We start from the raw sequence: 27383 nt of genomic DNA, 5'->3' as shown, positions 1-27383 counted from the left end.
TCGTCACTTGTAGTGTCACCATGATGTTTTGTTTCATGATGAACAAAGAGAGCACCAGGCATATGCTGCTCTTGTACTGTTCGGTAATCCTCTTCTACAAAATCACCTCCCTTTACTAATTTATCCAAAGTTTTGTTTCCTACAAGATACTCCTCCAATGATGCCTCATTAGTCTTTTCGAAATTTTTATCGTACATCCACTCTAATTGTCTTTTACTTTGCTCCTCACTCATGTTAGCCAATTCTTTGTCAATCTCCTCATGGCTTTGATGCTCGTTAGTTACATTTTCAGTATTGTTATCTTGATCAGAAGATAATTGAGGATTAAACGAAGCTCCGATTTGTTTTTTCCGTGCTGATGATGATGTATAATTTTCATCCGCATGAGGCATAAAACTTCCTTCCGCATTCAATCCCTCAAGCAAGCCTTGTTTCATTTTTTTTCTTGTCTCTCCTTCAAAGTTGATTCGCAACAAAGTCATTAGAGACATTTAACTAAATCATTGAACTATTGCATATACCAAAAGAAGAACCATTGAAGTTGCATGGGCTGAACATGTTTTTGGGAGTGAACACCCTCGTCCTCTCCTTATTGAGAATCTTCAAAAAATCTTATTCAAGAGTGTAAAAAATGTCCCAAAACAACCACCCGTCTTCTCACAACCCTCATCAACAACAACAACGATACCACCCCCAACACCACACATCAAATTTGTCGGAAAATAATTTGGAGTATCAAAGCAGTGGGTACCAAGAAGAACCTCAAAATGTTACCTCTTCCGATGATCATCATGTAGCCTTCCAAGACTTTGGCCAAGATGCAAGATATAGATCCCGAAGGGGCAGTGAAGAGATGATAGAAGATGTGGTGCAACATGCTCTCACGAGTAATACATCAAGTGGAATTCGAAGAAGAAAACAAGTGAGAAATCAAGAAGAAGATACAATGTCTGATATTGTGATCCCAGAAGAGGAAAACGAACTGGAGACAAAGAAAGCTCTTTTGAATTCAATGTTTGGTATTATGCCATTTGCTGGTAAGTGCAAAAATATGGTGGTGGATGTTGTTGATTGTTAAATTATTGTTGTGTGAAAATGATCTTTTTCCAATATTGACTTTTGTCAACAGGTCACGTGACGAAAAGAGATATAGCAGAAAGAAGTGAAAAGGTAAAATCACTTTATGAGCCAGTAACAGGACTTAAACCAGAACAAGTAAAAAAACCTGAGAGAAATAGAATGTTAGGTTTTGGAAATATTCTCTACTCAATTCTATTTGGATGGTGGCTGTTCTTGGTGTATCTTTTTGTTGGAATTTTATGCTTTTTAAGTATATTTTGCTTTAGTTACGGCAAAAAGTGTTTTGAATTTGCTTTTTATTTCTTTTATCCATTTGGACAATATGTGGAACGGATAGTCATCGAAGATCACCATATCATTAACTCAAACAGCACAAACGAATCTACATCCATATTAGCTGGAAATGCAGACGATCATACACCATCTAATGATTACTATAATCTCAACAAGAAGGAAAACAGATTTTTAAAAATTGTTGCAATGATCATTTGGTGTGTAATAATGGCACCAATATTAGTGATTGCTCATGCCTGGTGCTGCCTACTCGCTTGGCTCACAGTATTTGGAATTCCAATTTCTAAAGTTCAATATCAGGGAATCAAATTATTGTACAAGAGTTTCTTGGAGCTTCATGTTAGCCATCAATTTCCTCCCAATGTCGAAAGTGATATTCTTGTTTGTACCTATCAGGCCTTTAACATTTGGTATTACAAGTATTCATTATTTGGCGCAAATGTCATGCTGATCAATATGCTACCTTTTGTACCGCTCAGTATAATTTTAGGATTTGCTTTTGGGGATGAATTTGTGGAAGAGTATGGTATTGGTATCTTTATCAGTTGTATTTTAGCTGTGGTGCCTCTCAGTTACTACATCAGTAAGGCTGTCAGCTCGATATCTGCTCAGAGCAATTACGTTGTTGGAGCTTTCTTGAATGCATCGTTTGGTTCAGTAGTAGAGATTATCTTATATTTTGCAACTTTGTGGAAAGGATTATCCACAATTATTGTTCAAGCAGTAACTGGTAGTTTTTTAGCAGATACGTTGTTAATTCCGGGTTTAAGTATGATTGCTGGAGGATTTAAACATCAAGTTCAATACTTCAATAGACACGCAGCAGGAACGTCTGCTTTGCTACTGTTGGTTGCAGTAGTGGGATGTTTTGTTCCATCTCTTTTTTACACCATTTATGGAAGTAAGTCTCATCAATACCAGAAAGGAAATGAATATTATTTCCAATAATGTTAACAACTATTTATGAATAGATTATGAATTAAGTTGTTTACAGTGTATGGATACAGCTATATTCCACAATACAACCAATAACTCAACAACCAATTTCGCTGGATTTCCACGAGTAGACGCTCGACGTAACTCAACAAATAATGGTACAAGTCCTCTTTATTCCATGACCTGCCAGAACTGTATTTATGTAGAACGAGATTTTACCAAGGATCCAATCTACCTCCACAAAGTAAAACCTCTTGCCATTACAACCGCAGCAATTTTACCTCTGGCTTATTTGGTTGGTTTGATCTTTGCATTGAAGGTAAGGTTTGAAATAGTTCATGAAATATTAATTATTTCAATAATTTTTTTCAGACACACAACAAGTACTATTTGCGACCACCAAAAGTCGATGATGAAGACTCAGAAAAAGGAAAAAACAGAGCCCATGGAGGACATGGAGCAGCTGAATGGCCAAGATGGTTGTGTGTCATCATTTTACTTGTTGCCACAGTTGCATTTGCGTTTGTTGCAGAATGTATGACAAAATCCATGGAGCCAGCTTTCAATGAACTCAGAATTCCTTTAGAATTTGCTGGACTCACCGTATTTGCTGTCGTTCCTAATATTTCAGAAATTGTTAGTGCTATTAAGGTAAGAAAGGTTCACATTTTTTCTTGTTCGCCCGAATTTACTTATTTTATCTTCAGTTTGCACTACAAAATAATGTCACTCTATCTCTGGAGATTGGAAACGTTGCAGGTATTCAAACAGCATTAATTCAAGTACCTGCACTTGTTATTTTCAGTGTAATTATTTTCCAAGATGATTTCACAAAAGTGTTTAGCTTGACATTCCCACAACTCGATTTGGTTGCCATTTTCTTTGCAGTAATCATTCTTAACTATGTGACAATTGATGGAAAGAGTAATTACTTTCATGGTTTCAGTCTTACCGTTGTGTACATTCTCATTATCATTGCCTTCTTTTTTGCATATTTCTAGTCACCAACGACATGACTCTGGCAGAAGTTTTGATATTTCATCAAACCAAATGTCCATTCTTTTCTGCACTCATAAAGAATTTATAGTTTGTTGTTAATGAGAATTGTTTAATATTGAACACTATGTACAACGTTTGAACGATTCGTAGAACTCTTTGTTATTCAACGGAAATAGTTTTGACCTTCTTGGTCGTTTGCTCAATTTTTGGAACAGTCACTCTCAATACTCCATTTTCAACACGTGCCTTAATTCCAGTCAAATCAGCATCTTGAGGTAAGTAGACACTTCTTCTAAAAGATCCATACACTCTCTCTAAAGAATGATAAGTTTCATTCTCTTCTTGTTTATCTCGATGGATTTCTCCACTCAAAGTCAAAATTCTATTCTCTTCGTCGAGATCAATTTTGACGTCCTGCTTTGAAAGACCTGGAACATCACAGGCAATACGAATGATTCGATCTGTTTCACTAACGTCCGTTGGAGGAATAAAGTCTGGTGTTTTTTCACCACCAACCTCAGCAACACCACCACTCTCTGTTCCTCTCACAAAACGAGAGGTGGGAAAGAATCGATTAATGAAAGGATCATCAAAGAAGGTATCGAACCAGTTGTGATGTCTTCGAGCGGAGCCACTTGGAGGACCTCTCTTGTGTGGTGGTTGTCCTCTTCTTGAGGAAGAAACTGGTTGGATGGAAGAATCTGTGGATGAACTGGAGGTTGGTTGAGTTGATTTGCCAGTGGTTGAGGTGGTTGTGGACATGTTTTTTTGAAAAGAGGATGAGAGAAAATGCTTGAACTCGGAATGAAAAGAGACATTGAATTCAAATGGGTCACAAATTTATAAACGACACTCGAACATTATATTTAATAAAAGCTTGTTGAGTAATAACGACAAAAGCGAGATCGAACTTCAAAAGGAATAACGAAGTGTTTAACAATTCAATGTCCCGATGATAAGAATCTCGAAAACAAGCCCGTACATCACTACACTAATATGGAAGAAATGACTGAATGCGTGACATTAGGAAGCCTCATTCGGAAAAATTGAACAAAGAATGCATATCTCTCCTCTGAAAGGTATCACAAAGAAGAACAGACTTTCACTATTAATATCATCAATCATATTTGAACGTGAACATTATTTGCATCTGTTTTTGCAGTTGAGCATCTCTCACAGATCTCTTTTAAAAGAAACATATGACAAGTTGTTGTTGTCTCATGAGCAGTACCACCAGCAATGATTCCATTCAACAATCCTGTAGGATGACTTCCATGACACGATGGTCTTTTCATCTCTTCATCATCATGTGCCTATTATTGTCAATAGCAAGTCGACATCCATTGTTGGCGAAGGCAAAGGTTCGAACGAAAGACGAAGTTGAACTTTATAATTTATATTTTACAAAAGACAGTGGTGATTCCGTTCTTCCGACAAGCAGTCGTGGTATCAACTACTCTTCTCTTCCACCTCCTGGTCTCTTGTTGAACAATGTATCATATCCAGATGATAGAGATTTTGCTTTTTTTGAACCACTTACTCAAAGTTATTGGCCCACTAATTTTGTTCTGGACAATACCCATTCTGATTTATGTGATGATGATGATATCAATCTTGTGTTGAAGGACAGTAAAAATCAGCAACCGTCCTTTCTGAATTCAGGCAACAACAGTAGCAGCTACTCCATCTGTTTGGAATACTTTTGTGAGTGCTCCATTGATGCGAATGTTTGTTTCAATTTAACCAACTCTCTCATTGAAAATGAAAGATTCCGAATGCAATATTTCCGAATGATTAATTATTGTATTCATTGCAACAATCATCATTCTCGACAATTCATAAACTCCATTTCAGAGGAGCCCGCAGTTGCAACCAAAAATTCAAAATGTCTTTCCAGGTTTCCATCCTATGAATTATTACAGAGGTCGTTATTGAAACATTGCAATATTGGAATTAGTCAACAAAAGGTGAATTCTCTTCTTTCCTCCAATGAAACAAACGATGATTTTAATGTTGGAATTATTGATTGGAGGTTTTTCCAGATTAACAATTATTATTCAAACATGTATTTGAAAAATCATTCCGCCACGATTAATGATAGCACTCTGCACATGTTCTATACACTCTTTGTAGAAGAATCCGTGAATCCTGTCATGTGCTGGTGCAGAAATGAATTGGGAAAACGTTACGCTTTTCAATGTGGAGATGCATACTACAATTTTATTGTTCCTTTCAAGTATATTGGGTCTCCTCTTTTACTGATTATTCTTCTTTCTTTTTCACTACTTTTAGCAACAATTTATAATATTATTCCACTCTATTTTACCAAAAGAGCAATTGTGATAACCCGATCTAGAACTGAAATTGCTAATCAAATTCAAGCACATTTCATTCCACTTATTTATTTACGAATTGCGTTGGAGGAGTGTGTGTTAAAGGATCTAAGATCTATTATATTGTTATTTGAGGTTATGGGCACCACGATCTTAATTACGGAGAATGTCATTTGCTTTTTATGGAATTTTAGCTTTTTCTTTGACAGCCAAAGCTCTGATTTATTGTGGGGATGCTTTAGAGCTTTGGCAATATGGTTCTATGCTTTCTCCTCCACGGCTCTACTTGTTCAGTGGGGTCATATTGTAGATTTATTGCAAGCATCAACTACCAAGAAATCACTCTCTCGATTTAACGTGATTCTGATTTTGAGCATCTATACATTTAATTGTTGCATAATGGTTATTGGTGTCATTGCATGCATCGTTTTAAAATCAACCATGCCACTATTTGCGGCCGCAACAATCTCCATGATTGTAGCTCCCAGTATTTTAATTATCTGTTTCACAACTTATTCTTTTCTCATATTTAAGCGCCTTAAACTTGCTAACAGAAATATTAGAGAAATGCGATTTACCAAATCCATGACCTTATTTAATGTCTCTTTGATATCCGCCTTCATTTTTGGGATTGTCTTTTTGCCCACATTTGTTGTGCGTTGGGATATTTATGGAATTTATGTTGGAATTCACAAGAATTTGGTGATTGATTTAGCGTGTGTGGTAGTTACAGGTTTTTTCACATACATTCTTGCAAACGAAGGAGACATCACCAAATACTATCCGAATGGTTTTGGAAAATTAGTGCTTTGCATGTCATCTGTTGAAACATCTCCAAAGATTATGATGCCCAATGCAACAACATTTTCTCCACCTCCAACACCCATCACAAGAGCAGGTTTCAATCCTATGGAGAGTACAGAGCTTGATTCCTCTACATCGATGTCAACACCTACCACACAAAGCCACACCATATTATCTACCCCGACCATTCCAACACATCCATCAGATTCTGATCTTTCCAAATCACAATCGATGAATCAGGTTTAACCATAACCTTCTTCTTCGAAGTTTCTTCAATACTGATCGAATCAGGAAAGCCATGATTCAGCTAAAATGAGTGTACCACATTCAACATGTTCCCTTAATATTTAAGAGTGGCCAATGAACAACCGCACTCAGAACAGCTCGAAACACTATAAATAGAACGAGTTGTGACTGCAGTCTCTCGAGACAATCCAAAAAAAAGAATTATTACCTTCGGTCGCTCTTCGAGAAAGAAAACACTGGTGACCATGGTCAAGATCGAACCTCACAATCCGGAAAGCTTTTTCCTCTCCTTACATTCCACTACACAAATCTACATTCCCATTTTCCAACGCAAGTTCTGTTGGCTTCCCAAATATGTAACAACTTTGTGGAACAATATTTGCAAGAGCTCATCCATGAATGGTCATCATATCGGAAAGATCTTTCTTCAACAACATCAGACATACACGGCAACTACTTTGATTGGATCTTCCGCCCATTCTCCATGTTCCACTGATCTCTCTTGTATTGATGGACAACAAAGACTTTCTACTCTCATGATTTGTCTATGTGCGATGAGAGATTTGATTCTTGAAGAAGAAGAAACATTTCGTATGCCTGAAAATGAAAAGTCCTCACCACACAAACAGTATCTACACGACATGCTCAACAAATTGCACCGAATACTATTTGTGAACGCGGAAAAACATGCTCTGAAAGGTCCAGTTCAATTTCTTGAAGAATTATCGAATACACAACAGTTACTGAACTCGACTCGGGAACAGCAATCAGAATGGTTCCTTCGTATGAAACAACACTCACGATTAGTTCCAAGTCGTGATGACAGAAAGACCTTTTTTGCAGTCTTGATTGGACTCTCTCGCTTTTCCAGTCTCAAAGAAGGAAATTTCAATCCTTGGATTCTCTTTGCATATCATTTCTTTTACAATGCAATCAAGAAGGATTTAAATCGATTTCCCTCAAAGAAAATAGAGCGTTTACAATCCTTTCACATGACTCATGTGCTTCAACATGTACGATTTGTGACAGTGGAATATCAGCAAAATGAAATGAACGCACAAGAACGTTTCAAAGATCTCTATCACACCGGAAAAGCAAATCAAATTTTGTTTTTCATCAAAACACCAGGTATTGATTTAGCTCAATCAGATTTAATCAAAAACCATGTCTTGTCTCTTTTCAAAACAGAAGAGAAACAGTTTGAAATGTATGAAAAGTATTGGTTACCTATGGAACGAAGATTTTGCACATTTGAAAACATTTCCTTGAATGCAAATGATGGTGGATCCTCACTTTCAACAGTAGTAGACGCTTCCTATGCAACATTGGAAACATTACAAAGTAGAGAATTGGATATATTTATTGAATGGTTTGTGTTTAATGTGAAACACTCAGAGCATAATGAAGATCTCCAAAACAAATACAAAAAATTTCAACAACAAAAAGAACAGTCTCAACAGTTGCCTCTCATCATGCAATTAGGAATGTACTCCTCAGGAACAGAACCAAGTTTGTTTAATGAATTCATTGCCACTCTATTTCCATCCTCAACGAGTGTAGAGGAGAGCCATGTGGAAGAGGTACTTGCTCGAATGCTCAAATCGTTGGATGACTTTTTCATGACACTCCATCGTGCACAAGAAGAGTTGTCACGAACAATCTGACGGATCAACACGCGTACCAGTAGTAACTGCAATGCAATCATTGATCACCAGTGTATGAATGAGTCACGGTCAATACATATTGAGAACAAGTTCAATACTTTGTTTGTGCAATGCTTTGTTTGTGCAATTCACCGAACAATACAACTCTTGGTGAACAGAGCATGCTTTCAGGTGTGTTACAACCTAATTCACTAGTACTACTTGACATTCAATTATTCACAAATCATGATGGAATCCTTTCTTCCACTTACCCTTTCGATTGACCCCAACGCGTTCCTCCTACTGTTGGCACAGAGTTTATATCCAAAGAACCCTAAAGTGCATTTTTTCTGCATTTCTGTGATTCCTTTTGGCATTTGCGATTTACTTTTATATTCATTAGCTCCGTCTGTAGTCATAGTGTCAAACCAGGAAACTTTGAGTGTCGCGATTCTTTCTGCAAAGAAGAAAGTTTTCATCAATTTGTCGAATGTCAACAAGCGAAAACTTGTTATGATTGTCACTATTGTTTAAATATGTCATCCAATTCCATCGTTTCCTCTTTGAATATTTATCAACATGTAACCAACCGATAAATTCCCCACACTGGAATGTTGTTTGTTATTTCCAAGCAGTTCGTTCGTTTCATAGAACGTTCTACTAACACTCATCAAAAAAACTGCCCTTCCTGTATATCATAACGCGAAATCCAATGTCCTTTGCCTCCTCTTCATTGTCTTCTTCCCCCTACGTGACGACGAATCACAATCATTTAATCTCTCAACAACAATGCTATCCAATCAGCATCAATAATCTATCTCATCACCACCACCACCACATGATATTCTTGCAACCCTCTGTACCAAACCAACAACAACAACAACACACTCCACCTTCTACATGTTTTGGAATGATTTTCCAACCAATCACCACCACATGCCATCCCAATGCCAACTCCTCCATGTCATCCTCTCCTTCTCAGAAACCACCAGGGTGCTGCTCTCTCATTCATCATCGAGTCATTAATCCAAACATGGCGATGATGATGAATGTTGTTGACAACTTCACCCATGTATGGATGAATCCATATATTCCCACTTCCTCTCCAACCACATGTGAGAGTACAAGTTCCAACATGGAGATGATGGAGATGCCAGACTCTGCTTCACCTCAAATGTACAATCACGAAGCGTCCTCATCATCATTGTTATCTTCTCAACAACAACAACAATTTGGACAAGCTCTCTATAACGTGTTGATGATGAATGGAAGAGAGGAGAATCTCACAAATACAACCACTTCTGAGAAGTATGTCGTTGCTGAATGTCGTCTTGCAACTCCTCATGAGGTTGTTTCTCCAATCATCCGTACGAGTGGTCAAAGCCATTCTTACACTTCAATAGTCGAACGAACAAATGATCCTCAAATTGGACATTCAGCTGAATCTACAATGTGTGCAAACTTGGTTTCTCACTCTTTTCACCCACCGTCACAACCAGTTCAAGAAGAATTTCAAGAAACAAACAGCATGCATGCTCCATCAATAACAACAAGCTTCAACCACGACAAACTTGTATTATCACAGAAGGAGAAGAAGGATGATGAATCATTGAAAGAGTCAAAGACCACCAACAGCAGGATGAAAAAACCAAAATCCACCACTCAATGTCATAATTGCAAAACTGAGCGTTCACCCTTGTGGAGAAAGCATCCAGAAAACGGAAAGAGTTTGTGCAACAAGTGTGGTCTATTTCTCCAACGTTATAAGAAGGATCGACCTATTCAAGAGGAATACATGAAAGCAGGTCGAAAGAAGAGAGTTAAGAATGATTCATTGTTGGAGGAAGAGAATCAATCATCGTCTCCAACGAACACAACAGATTCACATATGCATCTTATCACTCCAACAAACAAATCATCCAACAACAACAAGAAACGAACCAAAGATCACAAGGAAGAGACTGAAACAACCGTCAAGAAAGCAAAACGAACACAAGTCAACTCCACAACACAATCAGAGGACAACGAAAACGATGTCAATAAGACGACAACTGCCATATCAAGTATCTCCACAACGCCAAAATTGGAACACACAACGACCACATCCCCATTTTCACAAACCTTGTCTTCATTGAGTCAGTCAACTGTGTCGGCTTCCAGTTCGCTTTCCAATGAATCTTCTTCTCTCGTAATGTTGAAGAAACAATTTGAAGAAGCAATGGTTTTATTTCCTGATTTAATGCAAACGTTCGTTTCCATTATTAGAAAGAGCGAGAACTGCAAGAATATGGGAGAGACTTTTCAAGTGTCAACACCTGTTGTCATGAATCAACAAACTTTTTTCCAACAATGAATCATCATCACCAACAACAACAATTGCATGGTGGCGCCTATCATCATCATATTGTCTTAGAAGAGGACGTTTCTGCTTTCTTTTTTTCGTCGAATGATCTTTTGGGCCCTTTTGAGCCCTAAATAAAGTATAGACTATTCAATAATTATTCATCATGAATTAATATAAATAAGGTTTAAAAGACCATTATTGCAGATTTTAAAGTGTTTTTGAAAGGGCCTCACCCACAATGTGAAACAATCCTTCAGGGTTCACTCTTTCATTACAATCTCCAAAATCTTCTGTATAGGAAAAGTCAGGAAGAACTGGATATCCAACCTCACCTTCATCTGTATTTCCAACCACACATTCCAACAATTCTGTATATTGCAATAATGATATCACTCTCACATTTGAAAAAGTTTCATGAATTCTCAAATTAGAATCAGAGCATGTTTTCGTTGCCACAAAACACATGGGCACATAGACCATAATGGCATTTGGTTTTGAAAGAAATATGGACATGTAGGATGCAGCTCCTTGTGAAGTGATATACACATCCATGACATTAAATAATTGAAGCTGATCTAGGAATGACATTTGTTCTAATCGTAAATTGATAATGTCAACATTTTCATACTTTTGAGTACGTTGTGAGTTGACCAATTCTAATAATTCATCTTGTCTACTTTTCAAATATGTCACTATTTTGTCCACATTAATAATGGAATCGCGATGTTCCGTGTTTGTGGGTTTGTTTTGTACTGCAATCGTGAGAGTTTTGTGAGAGTTGGGATTCTTAATTCCAAGTTTTCCAAATAAATACTTTTTAAATAAGGATATGAGCATTTCTCTTCCTTCAAGCACGGTATAGAGAGATCCTGTTGATCCTGCCATTAAAGATGAGAAACAAGTGTCTATTTCATGCCCATGTTTCTGAATCATGACAGGATCTACCTCATTGTTGATCAAACATGGAGCCATTCCAATGTATGTTCCAATTTGTGGATTTGCACACTTTTGAAGAGGAGGATTGGAGGAAAGTATTCCAGCCCATGCCAGAGACATATTTGTAGCGCGTTCTCCTTTCAGTAATTGTTGTGACAACACAACAGGATCATTGTGAACCAAACGTTCAAATAAATTATCCATGAATAAGATGTGGCTATCTGAATTCATGTAACCAAAGTTGAACATCAAGTTAAATAATAAAATAAAATTATCTAAAAGAGCATGTCCAATATTGCCTGATTCATGTCTTGAGGTTGCAAAGGTAGGTTTTGAAATCCATTTGAATGTACTCGATAAAGTAATATTTCCTTCTAATTTGTGTTTTTCATTTTCATTATTTGCGTTAAATAATTTCAATGAAGTTGTGGAATTAACAATCACTTCAGCAGGTGGAGGTAAAACACGAACACGTATCATTTGATTTTCACTTCCAAAGTAGTAACTGTTCGTATAGACCCATGATCTTCCAGATAACTCTTGAGCTTTTTTAGAGTGTGTGAATATCAGCCATTCTCCTTTTCGATTAATGCAAATATTCTCCAAACGACAAGATGTAAATTCTGTTGTTTTCCTAGACAAGTCAATTCTATATTTTGTACATTGATAATCACTTTCAAGAATAGTTGGGACTGTTTGTGGTCCTTCTTCCTTGACAGATGGCACTGATGGTTTTTTCCACGTGACAAATTTGTCAAAAATTAGAGGAACTTTGGGCACCTGATAGTAATCGAATTGTTGAATGTCCAATACATCGCTGCTCAAAGACTCTCTCAGTGTTTCAACTTCCTTTTGTAACGGTTCTATTGTTACATGTTGTGAATGGGCACTTGAAAGCGACCCTTCGGAGGTAGTCATCATGTCATCTTTTCTCTTATTCCAAACAACTTGGGTGATATTAAAGCAAAGTACACACAACAGAATGAAGAAAACACAGAGAAAGGGTCGGAAGCAACGGCTTGCTATTGACACATTATGACTGACGGCACTAGTAGTTGTGAAGAAATGAATGATGGCTTTCACAAAGTTGTTGTGCATTTGTTTTTGATGTAACAAACAAAAGATTTTTAGCCAAATTGAATGCTGATTACAAACCTTCGAGCAAAGAGCAACGCTGCTTGCGCACATCAAGAATTAATTTTCCCATCATGATGTTAGAAGAAATGAACATCTCCAAATAAATGAATCCAAGAGTTTAGAAATTAAAATCGTGAGTCATTTTGTGAGACTCCACTAATACGAGATTAATTTCAAAATTAATATTATGCTTTTTCTGATCCAAACTTTTCAAGAACGAGTACAATACTTTGATGGTAGATCTCCGAAAGCCAAACAACAGAACACCATTACGTTCGGGAAGAAAAGAGACGATTCGTCTTACATTTGGAGCATCTTGTTCTAAAATGCTTGCAATGTGCTGAACAAAGGCAGAAATATATTTCTGAAGGTTTGTGTTTAATTCACTATTTTGAAGATAAATGTAGAATGGTTCTCTAATATCATCATCGTGGTCAGTCTTGTTGGGTCGTTGTGTTAGGTCTTCCTGATTTGTAGACATTTTTTAAAGATCAACTACTCGATTTGACTTTGGTTGAACTCAACCAATCATAGAGCTCACTCATATTCTACAAAAGGTTTCATTGAGGAGCAAGAGAGGTTAGTATAATTTCTTATTAGTTTAGAATTTGCTCATCTGTTCTTCAAACTTTGCAGACTCTTGCTCAAAGAATTTGATGACTTCAGGTATAGTCATCTTTGTGCTTTGATTTTTGGCTCTATCTTGTACCTCAACAACACCCGATTCTAACAAATCCTTTCCAATCACAACGAAATAAGGTACACCAAATCGTGCCATATCAAACATTTTGACAGGTGGTCTTTCCTTTAAACGATCATCAAATAATATTTCTCCCTTAAATGCACTCAGAGAATTCAATTGATGATAAACATCTTCTGATGATTCGATAATCTGTTGACGTTTTGCTTCGACCTCTTCAGGTGAACAATTATTAAGCATGTTTGCAGTTGGAACTATAGGAATGATAGAAGCTCTAAATGGAGCAATAATCATTGGCCAACAAATACCCTTGTCTGTTCGATGAGTTTCAGCTATTGCTTGGAATAATCTAGAAACACCAATGCCATAACATCCCATTTCTGCAAAGTCTCTTTTTCCTTTGTCATTAGCAATATACAGTTTCATAGGTTCACTATACTTTTTTCCCAAGTAAAACACATGGCCTATTTCAATTCCCTTCTTGATGGTCATGTGTGTATTTTTGCATCCTGGAGTATTGCTAATACAAATATCATTGGTCTTGACTTTTCTGAAAATAGATTTTACACCAAGCACTCCTCCATCTTCTACATTCAATTTTGTTAAAATATTTGGATCTACGTATGAATCAACCATTATCAGCAATCGAGAGTTCGATTTTTGTTTGATAGAGTCTTTCACAGTGGCTATTGGTACAATTTCTGCAACATTAATTTCAACATTTTCAACATTCTTAATCATATCTTTAACCTTGATATCATTGGGTTCGTCTCCCTTGCGAGTAACAATTACTACTCTTGTATAACCCGCTCTTGATCCATGTACATGCCTCACTGGTTCAGTGCATGTATAAAAAGCATCCAACTCTGAAGATGGCTCTTCCAACAATCGCATGATCGTATCAAAGTTAGTAGAAAAATTCTTAACTTCTCTTGTATAATTTAAATCAATTGTTGAGAATGCATCTGATGGAGCTCCCACTCCTTTCTCAATATTTGCAGAGTACCTGTTCTCACAGTTACATTTGCAAATAAAATCCTCTCCAACTTCTGAGAGAACTTGAAACTCATGTGATTTATCACCACCAATATTTCCGGTGTCAGCTTCTACCATAGCATAATCCAATCCTAACAAGTCAAATATTTCCTTATATGCTCCTACGACTTCTTCATAGGCCTTGTACGCACTCTCTCTATCGAGGTCAAAGGAATACAAATCTTTCATAAGAAATTCTTTAGCTCTCATTAAACCATATCTTGGTCTCAACTCATCTCTAAATTTCACTCCGATTTGATAAAGTCTTAAAGGTACCTGTTTGTATGAGGTAACAAGAGAGCGAACCACATCTGTAACACATTCTTCATGAGTTGGAGCTAAACAATATTTGTGATCCTTTCTATCAGAGAGTCGAAACAACTCTTTTCCAGAAGTTTGCCATCTTCCAGTTTCTTCCCATAATTCTTGATGAAGCAATGAAGGCATTATGACCTTTTCACAGCCAATCTTTTGAAGTGACTTGTCAATGACAGCAATGAGTCTCTCTAAAACTTTGGTTCCCAAAGGCAAAAACGTATAAACTCCTGATGAAATTTGCTTAATATATCCACCTTCCACTAATGCCTTATGACTTTCAATGGTATCGGAAACATCTTTTTGATATTCTTGTGCCGACTTTCTCATAAAAGGAGTAAACTTGGTAGAGAGCCTATTTACGGGTTTCTTTGTAGGAATAATTTCGTCTCTAACACTTCGGGTCGAACTAAACCAGCGAGCATTGAGACTCTGTTGATGATAATGATTCAAAATAAATGATGTTGAAGAGGATGAAGTCTTCATCAACAACGATTGTTGTTGCATCAGTAACAGCTTGTTGAGAGGCAAGCGATGATGAGAATTTATCATTTTTAAAAAACTTTTTTTTAATTTTTTAGGAAAAAAAATATTTCAAGCAATCAAAGGCGAACTATATTGAATCCGCCTTGTTTCATTTTCTCCTCTTCTGAACATTTATTGTGTTTGATGAAAAATATCGGAACAACAACATAATGAACAACACGAATGGGTTGGAATTATTTATTTCAGGTTCTTGATTTGTTTTATAGTATTTTAAGCTACTTGCCGCTCGAAAATATTGTACATTCATGTGATTTAGTTTGCAAAGGATGGCACCGAACGATTTCGTTCGATGATAACGGAATATCACCATGGCCATCCTTTTACAAATCCTTTTTTGTTTATCTGACTAACATCACGCCTACTTGTAAGGTTTTCCAAAGAGAAGAGTTACTCCGAATTCTTGATGCTAACCAAGATGAAAATTTAGAAATAGATGAAGAGCATATTTTTACCATTCAAGATTTTGAATGTAGAAATAATATGCGAATGCAGTTATTGTCACAAATTAAGAATGCAGTTGCAGCTCCTTTTGATTTGAGATCCAAGCAACAAGCAATGCTGATAGCGTCAAATTATATTTTTTCACTAAGATATTGTAATATTGTGCGGGAGGGTGAACGTTATTATTCTGAGCCAATATGGGCTCACAGCATGACAAACATCCATGTTACAATTCCGCACTTTTTATCTCAAAAAGGCGATACTACCATGGCTAAACGTAGTGCTTTTATGTGGTGTGAAATATCCTGTTTGACTTGGTTTTTAAATACCATTTCTGATATTATCATCGATTCTGTACTGTTGACAAAACGAAAAAACAAAATATGGACTTTAATTCATACGAGAGGGAGAAATACCGAAAAAGTCATTAAGCATCCACAGAAAAAACAAGGAACCAAACAGAGTGTTGATATTCGTACGGAATGGAGCTTTGTAAGCTCACGTGCAAAGACAGTAGAATACTCCAAAGTTGTAAAACCTGCTGAAGACGAGGAGGAGGAGGATGAAGATGAAGAATACATATCTACCGATGTATGGTCAAATATTAAGAAAAAGAAAGCGTTAAACAAACGAAAGCAATATGTAACAACCTATGAAGGGAAACTGAAAGTCTTATGGATACCTGCCAAAAGTTTTCGATCTGAACGTTTTTTAACAGAATTTGACCAACACTCGCTGGAAGAAGCACCAAAAAAACTCACAAAAGAAATGAATGCTCTTGTTGTGGATTGGATAGTTAAATTAGAGAAATTACGTCTTTTGAAAGTTGACTTTATTCTTCATCATGCTATGAGAATTTTATACTTCTTGCATACGGGGCATGTAGAAGGTAAGATCACTGAAGTTGCTTGTCTGCAATTTCAAACCCCAAATCAAGCGGAAAAGCTACTACAAAAACACCAGCTCAAAAATGTTAAAGAGTGGAAGCAATGTATCAAACAACAAGTCACAGGTAGTGAAACTGTGCTCTATTTTGCATATTTATTCTCTCTTGAAGATGCGAAAGCAATTACTCTGTTGAATTTGAGCATTAATGATCAACACGGATACGAACTCAAAAAGTTTCAATTTTAGTGAACAAATCTCACGAAACCAGTTTCACAAGACCTTGCTGAATCAAGTATTCTGCATCACTGAGTTGAATAAATAAGTGAGAACCTTGTACCAGATGATACGTTTTACCACTCTCCAATAAACGACTTCCACAAGTTTGAAGGACCTCCACTTCCACACAATCACCTTTTGGAGGCTGAATAAATTTGAACATGTCAAATCCAATATCTTCGCCATAGCTTTCAACGAGCTTTCTGTATTCTGTTGCAAATCGTTGCTCATTGTCACTCAAGTCTCTCCATTGTTTTGTGTTTTCAATTGATTCATGACGGAGAGTGCTGATGGTTTTCACTCTTTCCAATCTCGTGTGTAAATATGCCAATAAAATTCGTTTAAACCTTTCATAAATTGTAAAAGTAACAGCTGAAGACATTCGAAGCTTCTCCAAATCTTCTTCACTAATTTGGTCGCTTTGTGTATTTTGTGTAACTAAATTTTCGAAAATTTGTTCCGAAAGCGAATTAATTTCTCTAATCACAGATGACACGAGTTCTGTCTGTTTGATGAATGAAACAGAGTCCACAATTGAATTGAAAAATGATCATTATGTATGATTTTTCTTTGCTATGCGTACACTTACATTGAACGCAGGTAACACATTATCTCGTGTTTGATTCAACTCATGCAACAGCTGCAACGACTTTTCCATTTTATTTTGGCGCCTTTATTTAAATCAACACTTCGAACAAAAACAACAAACGGCTTCGTTAAACACTCTGTGGAAGTCAGGGGAAGGACCCACGCCACTTATACATGTGGCTCTTAAACAATAGGTCGGTTGTGTCATGCTTTTGATCAATTGCAATCCAAATGGTCTCAAGTCACACACAACAAGAGAATTTCCTTGGTGTCATGTTTGCATTGTTAACGAGGCGTATACATCCAAGACATGCACTCATTGCGGTCACATTCATCCCATTCGATTTAATTTTATTTTGGCGGGTTTTTTGCCAGTCCCCAATTTTAGAAAATTTCAAACCTTGTTTTTTGGCTTAATCTTCTTGGATTTGAAATACTCGCAAACTTGTTGTGGTACTTCCTTGAGAGTTTCTTTCGCGAGCAAGGTGTAGTTTTGAGAACCAAATTGTCTGAATGGAACAAATTGGACTAAGTGATGTAATAGTTGTGAATAAAATTAGTGTCACAACAAATCGAATTATTTCATACTTACCAATATCTCTGACTGCCACATTGTTGCCACTTTGCAATCTTCTGTTGTCACTATCTAGAGCCTCCATAGACGCAAAATCAGCTGATCCCACTCCAACGATAATGATTGACAGAGGATAACGAGATGCATTAACAATTTCCTTAATGGTTTCAGGCATGTCTGCATAATGTTGCGATCATTAAGAGACCACGAAAAACTTGTCATACTTACCAGTAATTTCACCATCTGTGATAATCAACAAAATGAAGTATTTTTGATTTTGTTGACTTTGTTCCATGGCGCCCTGAGCAGCATAGGCAACTGCTGTTTGAATGGTTGGAGCAAAATTAGTGGGGCCATATAATTCTAGGAATCAAAGAATCAGCAATTTACGATTTCGAATTCATAGTACTTACGAACTGTGTTCAAGGCAAGTCTGTAATCTCTCAAAATTCCATCAACACCTTGAGAGAATGGATTTTCTGGATGTCCATTCAATGCAAAACAGTGACTAACTTGTCCATTTGGAAGCTTGGCACCAAATCCATAAGCTGTAACGTTTGAAGATATGTTTGGTCACTTCAATTTTAACAACTAATTGAGCTTACCTGGGAAAAGTTTGTCTGAATCGTAATTGCTTAAGACATCTCCTACAGATCGAATTGCCATTTCATACTCATTCATTTTTCCAATGTGGTGCAAGGACTTTTGATATTGAATATTTAATATCATCGCTCATATGAAACTTACTGATGGATCTGAAGGATTTCCATTGCTACCTGTAAAATCAATGCTAACAAGAAGAGACACTTCTAAGCCTCCATATAAATAGTCTAAAAAGGAATATTCTTCCTCTTGTAAAGTCATTGTTAACATGCTCACAATAATCTTTCCATTATTTTTTATCTTCTTCTTGTTTTGATCATCCACAATGGTTAAGCTAGATCCATTTTGGCTCATTTGTTTTAATTGTGACAAGCTTGTAGTCACATGACCAATCTTTGAAATTGCATTAATATTAGGCCCTTCTGTACGGAACTCAAACTTACCAAGTCAGGATCACTGTTTTTGTCCCAGTCAAATACTGAAATTTTGATAGGATTATTCTCATCCCCATTACAAAGCTTTTGCATGGTGATTTCAAAATTCTTCCAATTTGGATTTAAATTGTTCATAATAATTTCTGACTTGTAGATATCTACAAATTGATTTCCAGCAGATTTAGAGATGATAAAAAACGGATCACTCTTGGAGAAAAGATCCATCCTTTACAGAACAAGTTAAAAATCAACATTTTTGATGAGTTATTGGGGGAGTCACTTACTTTGCAAGATCTCTTCCAGCGAGACCAATATTTACAATGTAGTCTCTTGCATTTCTTTTCTCTTCACTTCTAATAGTGATTGTACCATGTCCCATCTGCTGTCCATGCTTATCTTTGAGTGGTATCTGAAGGCCTTCAGGTCGACAAACAATATCTGACAACTTGACTTCACACATGCCAAGAAAATCGTCATCAGCCAAAGTGGAACTTTCGTTATCGACATCATACACCAAAAATTTCAATGGTTGAATTTCTTCAAATTTGTATGCTACCATGAATGTCTTGATAAACTTGGGATTGAGATTATTCTTTTGAACTTCAGTCCTTCCCAAATCGCTCCAAAAAACTTCACCTGTTTTTTGCCGTTCTCCAATTTTTGCAGAAACAATTGGATCAGATTTGCTCATGAGATCTTTGTTTTTTAAATTACTACAAGAAATAAATAGTTCAACCATCGTTTGTGGTTGTTGATTCAATATTGGATCCATCATGGTGGTGTGTCGGATCGTGAGCGAGAATGAATTTTTTTAGGGTTGTAAATTTGTGAGATTGCAACGACTTTTTTGTATTTTTATCAAAAAAATGCCCAATCAAACGATTCTCGAGAATGGGATCACCACTGCTGTTTCATCACCATCCATTTCATCATCATCGGCGGGCGGTACAGCAAATAATCATCAAAACAATAGTACGAGCACGACCACATCCGTGAGTACAATAAATAAAGGTACTCAACAGGTCAATAACAATATTAGTATCAATGGAACAAGTGCCCACGGAACGGAAGTAAATGGGCCCAATATGAGTCGGGAGGGAAGCATTTCAATAAGTATCACACCCACGGGTAATACAGGAGCGGTAACAAATGGCACACCAAACAATTTATCATCTCCTAATGTGCATCATGGTGGTTCACTTTCACCACGAGCATCCGAATCATCACTCAACAAACGAGCAAATTCTTTTTCTTCAAACAATGTTGGCAATACTCCGGCTACTCCAGTTCATACTCAATTTGCTTTGAAGCCTGAGGACAACAGTGACGAACCAAAGAAAATAATTAAAAATGCAAAGAAAAAGAAATGGCATGTCAATGCTATGGGAGAGATCATTTATAAGGAACACAATTCGTATAATCTGATGAGACAAATCCAGATGGGTATTAGATCTGCTATTAGTGAAATCACTCCCAAGAAGCAAAAAGACGTTTTGACCTATAAAGACTTTACGAACACAAACAAAATGCCTTTCCCTGAAAAAGGAACAACCAGAACTCCACCGCACGAGTTTCCATACTTTGATTTTTACGATTATGCTCCATTCCCTTTTAGACACTTAAGAGAACGGTTTGGTATCGATGCTTCTGACTTTTTAGTTTGCTTATGTCACGAGCAATCACTTTCTATTCTTGGCACTCCCGGAAAAAGTGGAGCTTTGTTCTTCTTCTCTGCTGACATGCAGTATATGCTAAAGACTGTCACAAAGAAGGAGTCTAAATTCTTGAGAAAAATATTACCTGATTATTATAACCACGTGATGGCTAATCCAAATACTTTGATAACACGTTTCTATGGAATGTACAGTATAAAACCAAAAGGAGGAAAAAACGTAAGATTTGTCATCATGAATAACGTATTTGACACAACAATGTACGTTGCCGAAAGATATGATCTGAAAGGGTCAACAATAGGAAGAGAGGCATCTGAAAAAGAAAGAAAGAGAGAAACACCTGTGTTAAAAGATTTGGACTTTTTGAAACGAGAAAAAAAGCTAGCAATTGGACCTCAAATGAAGAGCGTTTTTCTCCATCAACTAAACCTTGATGCTGAGTGGTTGGAGAAAATGAAAATTATGGACTATAGTTTGCTAGTAGGAGTGCATAAAATAGATCCAGAAACGGAGGCAGATATTCTCAAAGAAGCACAAAATTGTACAATCAAACTTTCGGATTCGGATATTCCTTCGGACATGAATGGATTTACAGCAATTCATGGTCAAAGCTCTATTGGAAGTTCTAGCGCTATTTCGTCCTCCTCGTATTTAGGAGGAGATGCTGGAACTGCATCCTCGTCACTCAATATTTCACATCCCATTGCAGACATTGCCCACCAGCACGAGACATCTGTAAATAGCTCAGAAATTACTATTGAGATAACGCCAGGAGAGGAAAATCAAACTACTCATCCACAACCTGTGAGCCAAACTGTTCAACACACGACACCAAACTCACAGAAAAAGCTTCCATTCGATAATACTTCAAGCCAAGGAAGAAAGAGCGGAGATAGCACAGCTTCATTCTTTGGAAGATTTATGCCAAACACCAATAGAGCGAGCGTGTCTCTTAAAAAGCTGTATCGAGGTCCACGTGCTTCATTATTCCAACAATTTCATGGTGGAACTCTTTCTCTTCCTCTCGAAGATGGAACTAGAGAGATTTATTACTTTGGAATCATCGATCTGCTTCAGAAATGGAACAACAAGAAACAAATTGAGAATATTTTCAAAGGGTTTGTCAGTGATAGAAGTCAAATTTCGGCAGTCTCACCCAAACACTATGCCGCTCGATTTGTCAAGTTTTTGGATGAAGGTTTGATTTAATTCTTAAAAATTGTATTAAAATTACCATATACTAATTTATTTAAAAGGACAGTTCATTATTATTGGTCAAGGAAGTAAATGTGTGGTTGTTTACGTAACAGCGCCCTCAAATCTTCCGTTGTAGAACGAACAGGAATTTCAATAACCCTTTTTGCAGGGTTAATTTGGATTTGTGCATATTTTGAGGGAATGACAGTTAGAGTGACGAGAGCAGCTTTACCGTGAATGAACATGCCACTGAAATAATTTACAAGCATAGTATCTTGTCTCAGTGTTGGTTTCAACAACTTGAAAACAAAGTTGGTACACTCTTCTTGAGAAATATCACTATCACGTTCAACATGGCGCAACATGGAGGAGATACGTTTTTCAATCGTTTGTTCATCGCCAAGAAGAGAGAGAAATTCTTCCAAGGTGAGAATCTTTAACATGTTTGTAATTTCATCAGAAAGCACCATTCGAATACCAGCATTAAAGTAATTATAAAGCGCTTGCAACTGTTCGATATTTGCATGTTGACTATCGAGATTGTCTAGAGAAATATCATTCAAAAAGAGTTGTAAGACATTCCTGTCCAAGTTGAGGGGTCCAAGAATGTATTTGGTTAATATAGAAACTCCAACTAAATAACCAGCAACATAATAAACATTCCTCTTTGACAAGTCATCAACACATGTCGGCAAGATTTGATTAATTTCTCTACAAGCATCTTGAAGAAGCAACAAATTTTCATGAACGTTATTGACTTCACTTGATGGGTCATTAAATATTGGGAAAAAGTGACGATAATCCATTGAAGTTGACAAGCAAAGCAATGACGACGAAGAATGAAGATTCATATAGTTCAGCACACTCCATAATTTTGGTTGATTAGGTAAGTACTCAAATCGAGGTCTATCATTTGGCGAAGCATTCAATACTTTTGTGATAAACAATGATCTATTAGCAGTTGGAATGCATTCTTGACTTCTAATTTGTAAATAATTAATTTCTTTTTGAATGATTTCTAGTTTTGTTTCATTCTTCATTAATTTCTTAATGGTAGGGATTACAAAAATGTTCGAATTTGATTGACTAAAATGGCATAAAGAGAAGTTAGCATTTCTCACAAGTGTCATCATTGGCTTGGAATTGAGAAATTTTCTAAGTGTTTCTTCAACGTCTTTGCACATTCTAAATGTATGTTTGTTTGATAATTTGTGAGTTAAACTGCGAATGAATGTAGAGGCAATGGACATGTATCGAGGAATCAATGAAGTTTGAATCGTAGGATTATCGAGATCGACGGTATTTAGAATTTCAGAATCTTTTAGATCAGAAGATAAATACATTGAATATAAAAAATGTAACAAATCCACACAAAAGCGGTAGAGGGAAGAGCTCACATTCTTGTAGATGTCTAATTGCTCGACAATAATCTGCAAATCTGTCTCTCCTGTTGAAATTATTCTCATGTATTTCTTCTGATCAGGATGATAACATATTAGAAACTTGCAAATCATTACAAGCACTTCAGGAGGCATTGCTACGTTGCTAGCAAGTACTTTCAATGTTATTAAAAAGAGATTCTCATAACAAGTATCGTCTACAAGAGCATAATTGTTTCTAATTATTTCTCCAATCACATTGATTTTCCACAAGCATTCGCGCACGCAGAAAAGTTGATTGTCACTGTTAGAGAGAATAGCACACAATTCATTGCTAAGGTCTTCTATCAGAAAATTTTCTAAATCTTGTTTGTTGTTGAAGTTCATACATATGGAGTACATGATTTCGTCAACATTTGGATAATTAAGAGTGAACATCGATTTACGGAGATGAGAACGAGAGACCATTTCTCCTGAGCGACAGAGTCTGTAACACATTTCACGAGCGAATATAAAGCTCATGGCATTTGATAGCTCAAATAAATTTCCAATGTTTGCAGTTCTGTAATATTCAAAAGCGGCTGCTGTTAAACTGTTGTCAATTGATTCCATTCTAGTTTCCCAATATTGTTTCATGGTTATGAAATTTTGAGTTAAGAATTCAATATTCACATATTCAAAAAGACGAGAAGACAGATGTGATGAGATTTCGTTTGCATTTGAAACTAAATGTTCAAAAACAAGTCTCAAAATCTTGGATCTTATGAGAGCGAGCACAAATGGATCGTAAAAATTGTTGTCGATGGAAACAGACAAATAATCTCCAACGAGATCCAAGTTTTGAGAAAAAGTGGCAGTAAAACGAGGACTTGCAAACCCAAGAGGACATGATAGGAAAAAGGTGCTGCTAAAAGGAAGTGTCTTCCATGAATTTCCGTGAACAAGATACTGTTTAAACTCGTACAAAGAGTTGGATAAAATGGAATCGTACAATGAATGGTGGTTTCCGAGAACTGTGGCAAGATCTGTACAAAAGTTGAGAGCTTCTCGAATCACGTCATTGGGCATGTTTTTTGAAAAGTTGAGTTCTGTCATCTTAATAAATATTGCCTTCAGTGCAGTTGTCTGATAGTAGTCACTCGTTATCTTGGTCAAAAATTGAATAAATTGATTTTTGAATAATGGAGTAAAATTTTTCAGCTCATTGTTTTGTAATATATTAATGTAAATGCCAAGCATAGTATAAACGAGAATTCTAAACTTTTCAAAACCACAAGACTCGAGCTGATAGAGTATACTGTTCGCATGTTGAGGATGGATTAAATAGTCACAAAACTTTTTAGCCCAATGATTGTCTGTAGCGAACATGTGGAATAAATGTTGGACAGTATCCGATATTGAATCAAGTTTTGAGAGAAATTGTAATTGATCTTTTTCTGAAACAGCTGCAAGTATATCATTTTCTGTCAAGCCACAATCAGAGTTGATCTCTTCAACAACACGATAATAGTCTTGGAGTGTGTTTACAGATCGAAGTTGTTCACAAGGAACTATTATATTTTCCATCAATATTTTCTTCAATTCTGTGTGTGAAAGAGCGTACAAATCGCCTCTGTTACTAATCTTTGTTTGCACAAATCCGTGTATCGTATTTGGATTTACATTTGCACAGTGTTTTTGAGCTGTTTCATAAAGAATACATATGGCATACAACACTAGAGATCTTTTTGATGGAACACTACTAAGAGCTTCTAACACTGGATACTTTTCATTCAAATATATTTTTGTTCCAAAAAGTGTTTCATATTTTTGATCTACATAATCCGCATCTAGTAAGTAGTGTAGGTCAATGCCTATGTTATCTCTGTTAAATCGTGGCAATGAAGAAGAAATGACAGAATCAGAGTCATCCGTCATGGCGTCAGTAGAAAGAGTATCGGCTGTTTCGCTGTAACAAAAATCAGCGTCAGAGCCCCTGAAAATAATTCTGTCGTTTAGACCTAAAACGATTGGAAGACGTCTTGTATCCCATCGATCTGGTAGCCTCAATAAAGGCGCAGTCAGGATTCCAATAGCTATATCTTGATAAATTTCCTGAACGAAATTGTAAACTGTGGAATACTGCTCAATTGTTGCATCTCTACAAATGGACAGGTATTTTTTACAAATGTATTCTAGATCTGTCCATATCTCAAAAGTTATACCATCTGTAGAGCAATGTTTAAGAGCTTGTGATATATTTTGGAGGCAAAATGTATACCAATGGTTATTAAATATTGCATCATTAGCTTCACTGAAATCTGTCAACAGCTTTGTGGAAATTTGAAAGAAATCTTTGACAAGGCTAATGCGACTTTTTAAATATTCAGCTCGTTTTGGAGTTTGATAGAAATATTGAGAATAGTATAATACCCGCAAAAATAGAGACCACATTGCTTGAATATTCTTATGAAAGTCGAGATGGTTACACCTATGCAAGCTACTAAATTTATCATATAATAGAGCAGCAGCTTTGAATGATGTTTTCTCAATTAGGAGACTGTAACTAAAATATTTGTTCATGACCTTGTCGAATTGAGAGGTTAGGCTGACAATACTGTCGTTCGATTGCATTAAGTGTTCCAGAGAGATATTGATGAGATTCTTCTCAATCATCATGGTCAAGATGTGTTCACATAACGTAAAGTGCTTGTTTTGTAAAATTTGTAGTTTTGGCCAGCATTTTGCCATTGAGTCGAACAAATACGAAATCTCTTTGGTTATCATGAATGGAACTTCCTCAAATTGTGTCTTTGTATCAAAGTTAATCATTACTCTTTTGATGTTAACTCCATAACTAGCAACTTTTTCACATAGTGATTCCAATATCCTTATTGTTATTTCAGTGACGTTTTTCTCCTTTTTTTTAGAAGGAAGAGCAACCCCAGTAGCTGTGGTAAACTCTAGTATCGTATTTGGAAGAGTTAGAGACAACAAGTGGCTACAATTCTTGTTTGCTAACGCTAATACGTCACAGCATAACCTGATCACAGACGCAACGTAGTATGGAAGGCACGTTGCTAGAGCCAGATTGTAACCAACTGAAATCAAAATCAAGCTTCTCTGAAGTACAGAAAATGAACCATGTTCAGGTTGGTAGAACGTTTGATCAATCTTATTGCAAAGAAGAAGAAAAGGATTTTTGGATTTACCATTTTGATTTTCAGGAAGAACATGACTTCTCAAGGATCGTAAAGTCCATGTGCTTAGAATGGATTTCAGTTTTTTGAGCAATTCCATGTTGTGTGATGGTGGCTCTTGTTGTGGATTTTCCTCTTCTGTGATCAAGTTCTCCAACTCGATACCATACGAGAAGAATGACATTTTGTCTTGTGAAAACAAACCATCCATAGTCTTCATAACGTCCTTAATATTAAAAAAGGGACAAGATGGAGCAGGCCCACAATAATGCTCCTCTGCATGGAAATAGGCAGAAGCATTGATCGAGGCTAACGTCTGTTCGTGTGTACAAAAGACAACGTTTCAATGAACGAGTGATGTTCAAGATGATAATGTTAAAAGATGTTGTTGTTTGAACAACACAACCTCATACACAATACTACTTACATCGGTCTCAATCACACAGGTGATATCTGGAGTTGCCTCTAATGGCAGTTTGTAGCCATCGTGAAGCTGTTGTTGTTGCAAGAGTTGTTGGTTTTCTTTGGTTTCTTTTGGGATTTTTCGGAACATATTAAAAGGATGATGAAGATAGTAGATAGAGAGATATATACTTCTTTCCAAAGGATGAATCTATAGAGATGTGGTGGTGTTGTTGTTGGAGGGTGATGATCGTAAATCTTACAAATCACGGTTTAAAGTGAAGAATATTTTGTGAGTTTTGGAAGGTGCGAATAAAAACGTTCTTTTCGCTCAGCTCAATCGGTTGTTGTTGTTGTTCGTAATTATTAAGAATAATAATATTACTTGCTGTTGTAATAGA

General features: G+C 36.5%; 14 protein-coding genes across 14 annotated transcripts in view; 6 read left to right on the top strand and 8 right to left on the bottom strand.

Annotated features, from left to right (window-relative positions):
• The window catches only part of FDP41_001312 (uncharacterized protein), a gene marked incomplete at both ends in the record, with an annotated part of 1233 nt that extends 796 nt beyond the window's left edge, over positions 1 to 437 (bottom strand). The window contains one exon of the mRNA XM_044703715.1: positions 1 to 437. This exon is cut by the window's left edge and continues 796 nt beyond it. Coding sequence (XP_044564357.1) covers positions 1 to 437 — 437 coding nt within the window.
• Positions 438 to 631: 194 nt separating this feature from the next.
• On the top strand, positions 632 to 3311 carry FDP41_001311 (uncharacterized protein; the record flags this gene model as incomplete). Its single annotated transcript, XM_044703704.1, has 5 exons — positions 632 to 1037; positions 1130 to 2275; positions 2346 to 2629; positions 2683 to 2961; positions 3018 to 3311. 5 exons carry the CDS (start codon positions 632 to 634, stop codon positions 3309 to 3311), a joined length of 2409 nt encoding a protein of 802 aa, XP_044564356.1.
• Positions 3312 to 3468: 157 nt separating this feature from the next.
• FDP41_001310 (uncharacterized protein) lies at positions 3469 to 4071 on the bottom strand (the record flags this gene model as incomplete). The annotated part of the gene is made up of 1 exon (XM_044703693.1): positions 3469 to 4071. One exon carries the CDS (start codon positions 4069 to 4071, stop codon positions 3469 to 3471), a length of 603 nt encoding a protein of 200 aa, XP_044564355.1.
• Positions 4072 to 4616: 545 nt separating this feature from the next.
• On the top strand, positions 4617 to 6692 carry FDP41_001309 (uncharacterized protein; the record flags this gene model as incomplete). Its single annotated transcript, XM_044703681.1, has 1 exon — positions 4617 to 6692. The coding sequence occupies one exon, from the start codon at positions 4617 to 4619 to the stop codon at positions 6690 to 6692; it is 2076 nt and encodes a 691-aa protein (XP_044564354.1).
• A 245-nt stretch (positions 6693 to 6937) lies between these two features.
• On the top strand, positions 6938 to 8356 carry FDP41_001308 (uncharacterized protein; the record flags this gene model as incomplete). The annotated part of the gene is made up of 1 exon (XM_044703670.1): positions 6938 to 8356. One exon carries the CDS (start codon positions 6938 to 6940, stop codon positions 8354 to 8356), a length of 1419 nt encoding a protein of 472 aa, XP_044564353.1.
• Positions 8357 to 9047: 691 nt separating this feature from the next.
• Positions 9048 to 10688, top strand: FDP41_001307 (uncharacterized protein; the record flags this gene model as incomplete). Its single annotated transcript, XM_044703659.1, has 1 exon — positions 9048 to 10688. One exon carries the CDS (start codon positions 9048 to 9050, stop codon positions 10686 to 10688), a length of 1641 nt encoding a protein of 546 aa, XP_044564352.1.
• A 198-nt stretch (positions 10689 to 10886) lies between these two features.
• Positions 10887 to 12536, bottom strand: FDP41_001306 (uncharacterized protein; the record flags this gene model as incomplete). Its single annotated transcript, XM_044703648.1, has 1 exon — positions 10887 to 12536. One exon carries the CDS (start codon positions 12534 to 12536, stop codon positions 10887 to 10889), a length of 1650 nt encoding a protein of 549 aa, XP_044564351.1.
• Positions 12537 to 12870: 334 nt separating this feature from the next.
• On the bottom strand, positions 12871 to 13233 carry FDP41_001305 (uncharacterized protein; the record flags this gene model as incomplete). Its single annotated transcript, XM_044703637.1, has 1 exon — positions 12871 to 13233. One exon carries the CDS (start codon positions 13231 to 13233, stop codon positions 12871 to 12873), a length of 363 nt encoding a protein of 120 aa, XP_044564350.1.
• Positions 13234 to 13353: 120 nt separating this feature from the next.
• Positions 13354 to 15354, bottom strand: FDP41_001304 (uncharacterized protein; the record flags this gene model as incomplete). Its single annotated transcript, XM_044703626.1, has 1 exon — positions 13354 to 15354. The coding sequence occupies one exon, from the start codon at positions 15352 to 15354 to the stop codon at positions 13354 to 13356; it is 2001 nt and encodes a 666-aa protein (XP_044564349.1).
• Positions 15355 to 15510: 156 nt separating this feature from the next.
• FDP41_001303 (uncharacterized protein) lies at positions 15511 to 16923 on the top strand (the record flags this gene model as incomplete). Its single annotated transcript, XM_044703615.1, has 1 exon — positions 15511 to 16923. One exon carries the CDS (start codon positions 15511 to 15513, stop codon positions 16921 to 16923), a length of 1413 nt encoding a protein of 470 aa, XP_044564348.1.
• A 10-nt stretch (positions 16924 to 16933) lies between these two features.
• Positions 16934 to 17611, bottom strand: FDP41_001302 (uncharacterized protein; the record flags this gene model as incomplete). Its single annotated transcript, XM_044703604.1, has 2 exons — positions 16934 to 17458; positions 17543 to 17611. 2 exons carry the CDS (start codon positions 17609 to 17611, stop codon positions 16934 to 16936), a joined length of 594 nt encoding a protein of 197 aa, XP_044564347.1.
• A 324-nt stretch (positions 17612 to 17935) lies between these two features.
• FDP41_001301 (uncharacterized protein) lies at positions 17936 to 19927 on the bottom strand (the record flags this gene model as incomplete). Its single annotated transcript, XM_044703593.1, has 8 exons — positions 17936 to 18069; positions 18134 to 18292; positions 18344 to 18478; positions 18529 to 18663; positions 18721 to 18817; positions 18863 to 19111; positions 19162 to 19378; positions 19437 to 19927. The coding sequence occupies 8 exons, from the start codon at positions 19925 to 19927 to the stop codon at positions 17936 to 17938; spliced, it is 1617 nt and encodes a 538-aa protein (XP_044564346.1).
• A 91-nt stretch (positions 19928 to 20018) lies between these two features.
• On the top strand, positions 20019 to 22034 carry FDP41_001300 (uncharacterized protein; the record flags this gene model as incomplete). The annotated part of the gene is made up of 1 exon (XM_044703582.1): positions 20019 to 22034. The coding sequence occupies one exon, from the start codon at positions 20019 to 20021 to the stop codon at positions 22032 to 22034; it is 2016 nt and encodes a 671-aa protein (XP_044564345.1).
• A 59-nt stretch (positions 22035 to 22093) lies between these two features.
• Positions 22094 to 27133, bottom strand: FDP41_001299 (uncharacterized protein; the record flags this gene model as incomplete). Its single annotated transcript, XM_044703569.1, has 2 exons — positions 22094 to 26896; positions 27008 to 27133. 2 exons carry the CDS (start codon positions 27131 to 27133, stop codon positions 22094 to 22096), a joined length of 4929 nt encoding a protein of 1642 aa, XP_044564344.1.
• Between the last annotated feature and the right edge of the window lie 250 nt (positions 27134 to 27383).

The sequence above is a fragment of the Naegleria fowleri genome, assembly GCF_008403515.1.
Source record: "Naegleria fowleri strain ATCC 30894 chromosome Unknown tig23, whole genome shotgun sequence".
NCBI classification, from domain to species: Eukaryota; Heterolobosea; class Eutetramitea; order Acrasida; family Naegleriidae; genus Naegleria; species Naegleria fowleri.
The sequence above is the reverse complement of the archived record's forward strand: the minus strand, read 5'-3'. Positions and strand labels throughout refer to the sequence as shown.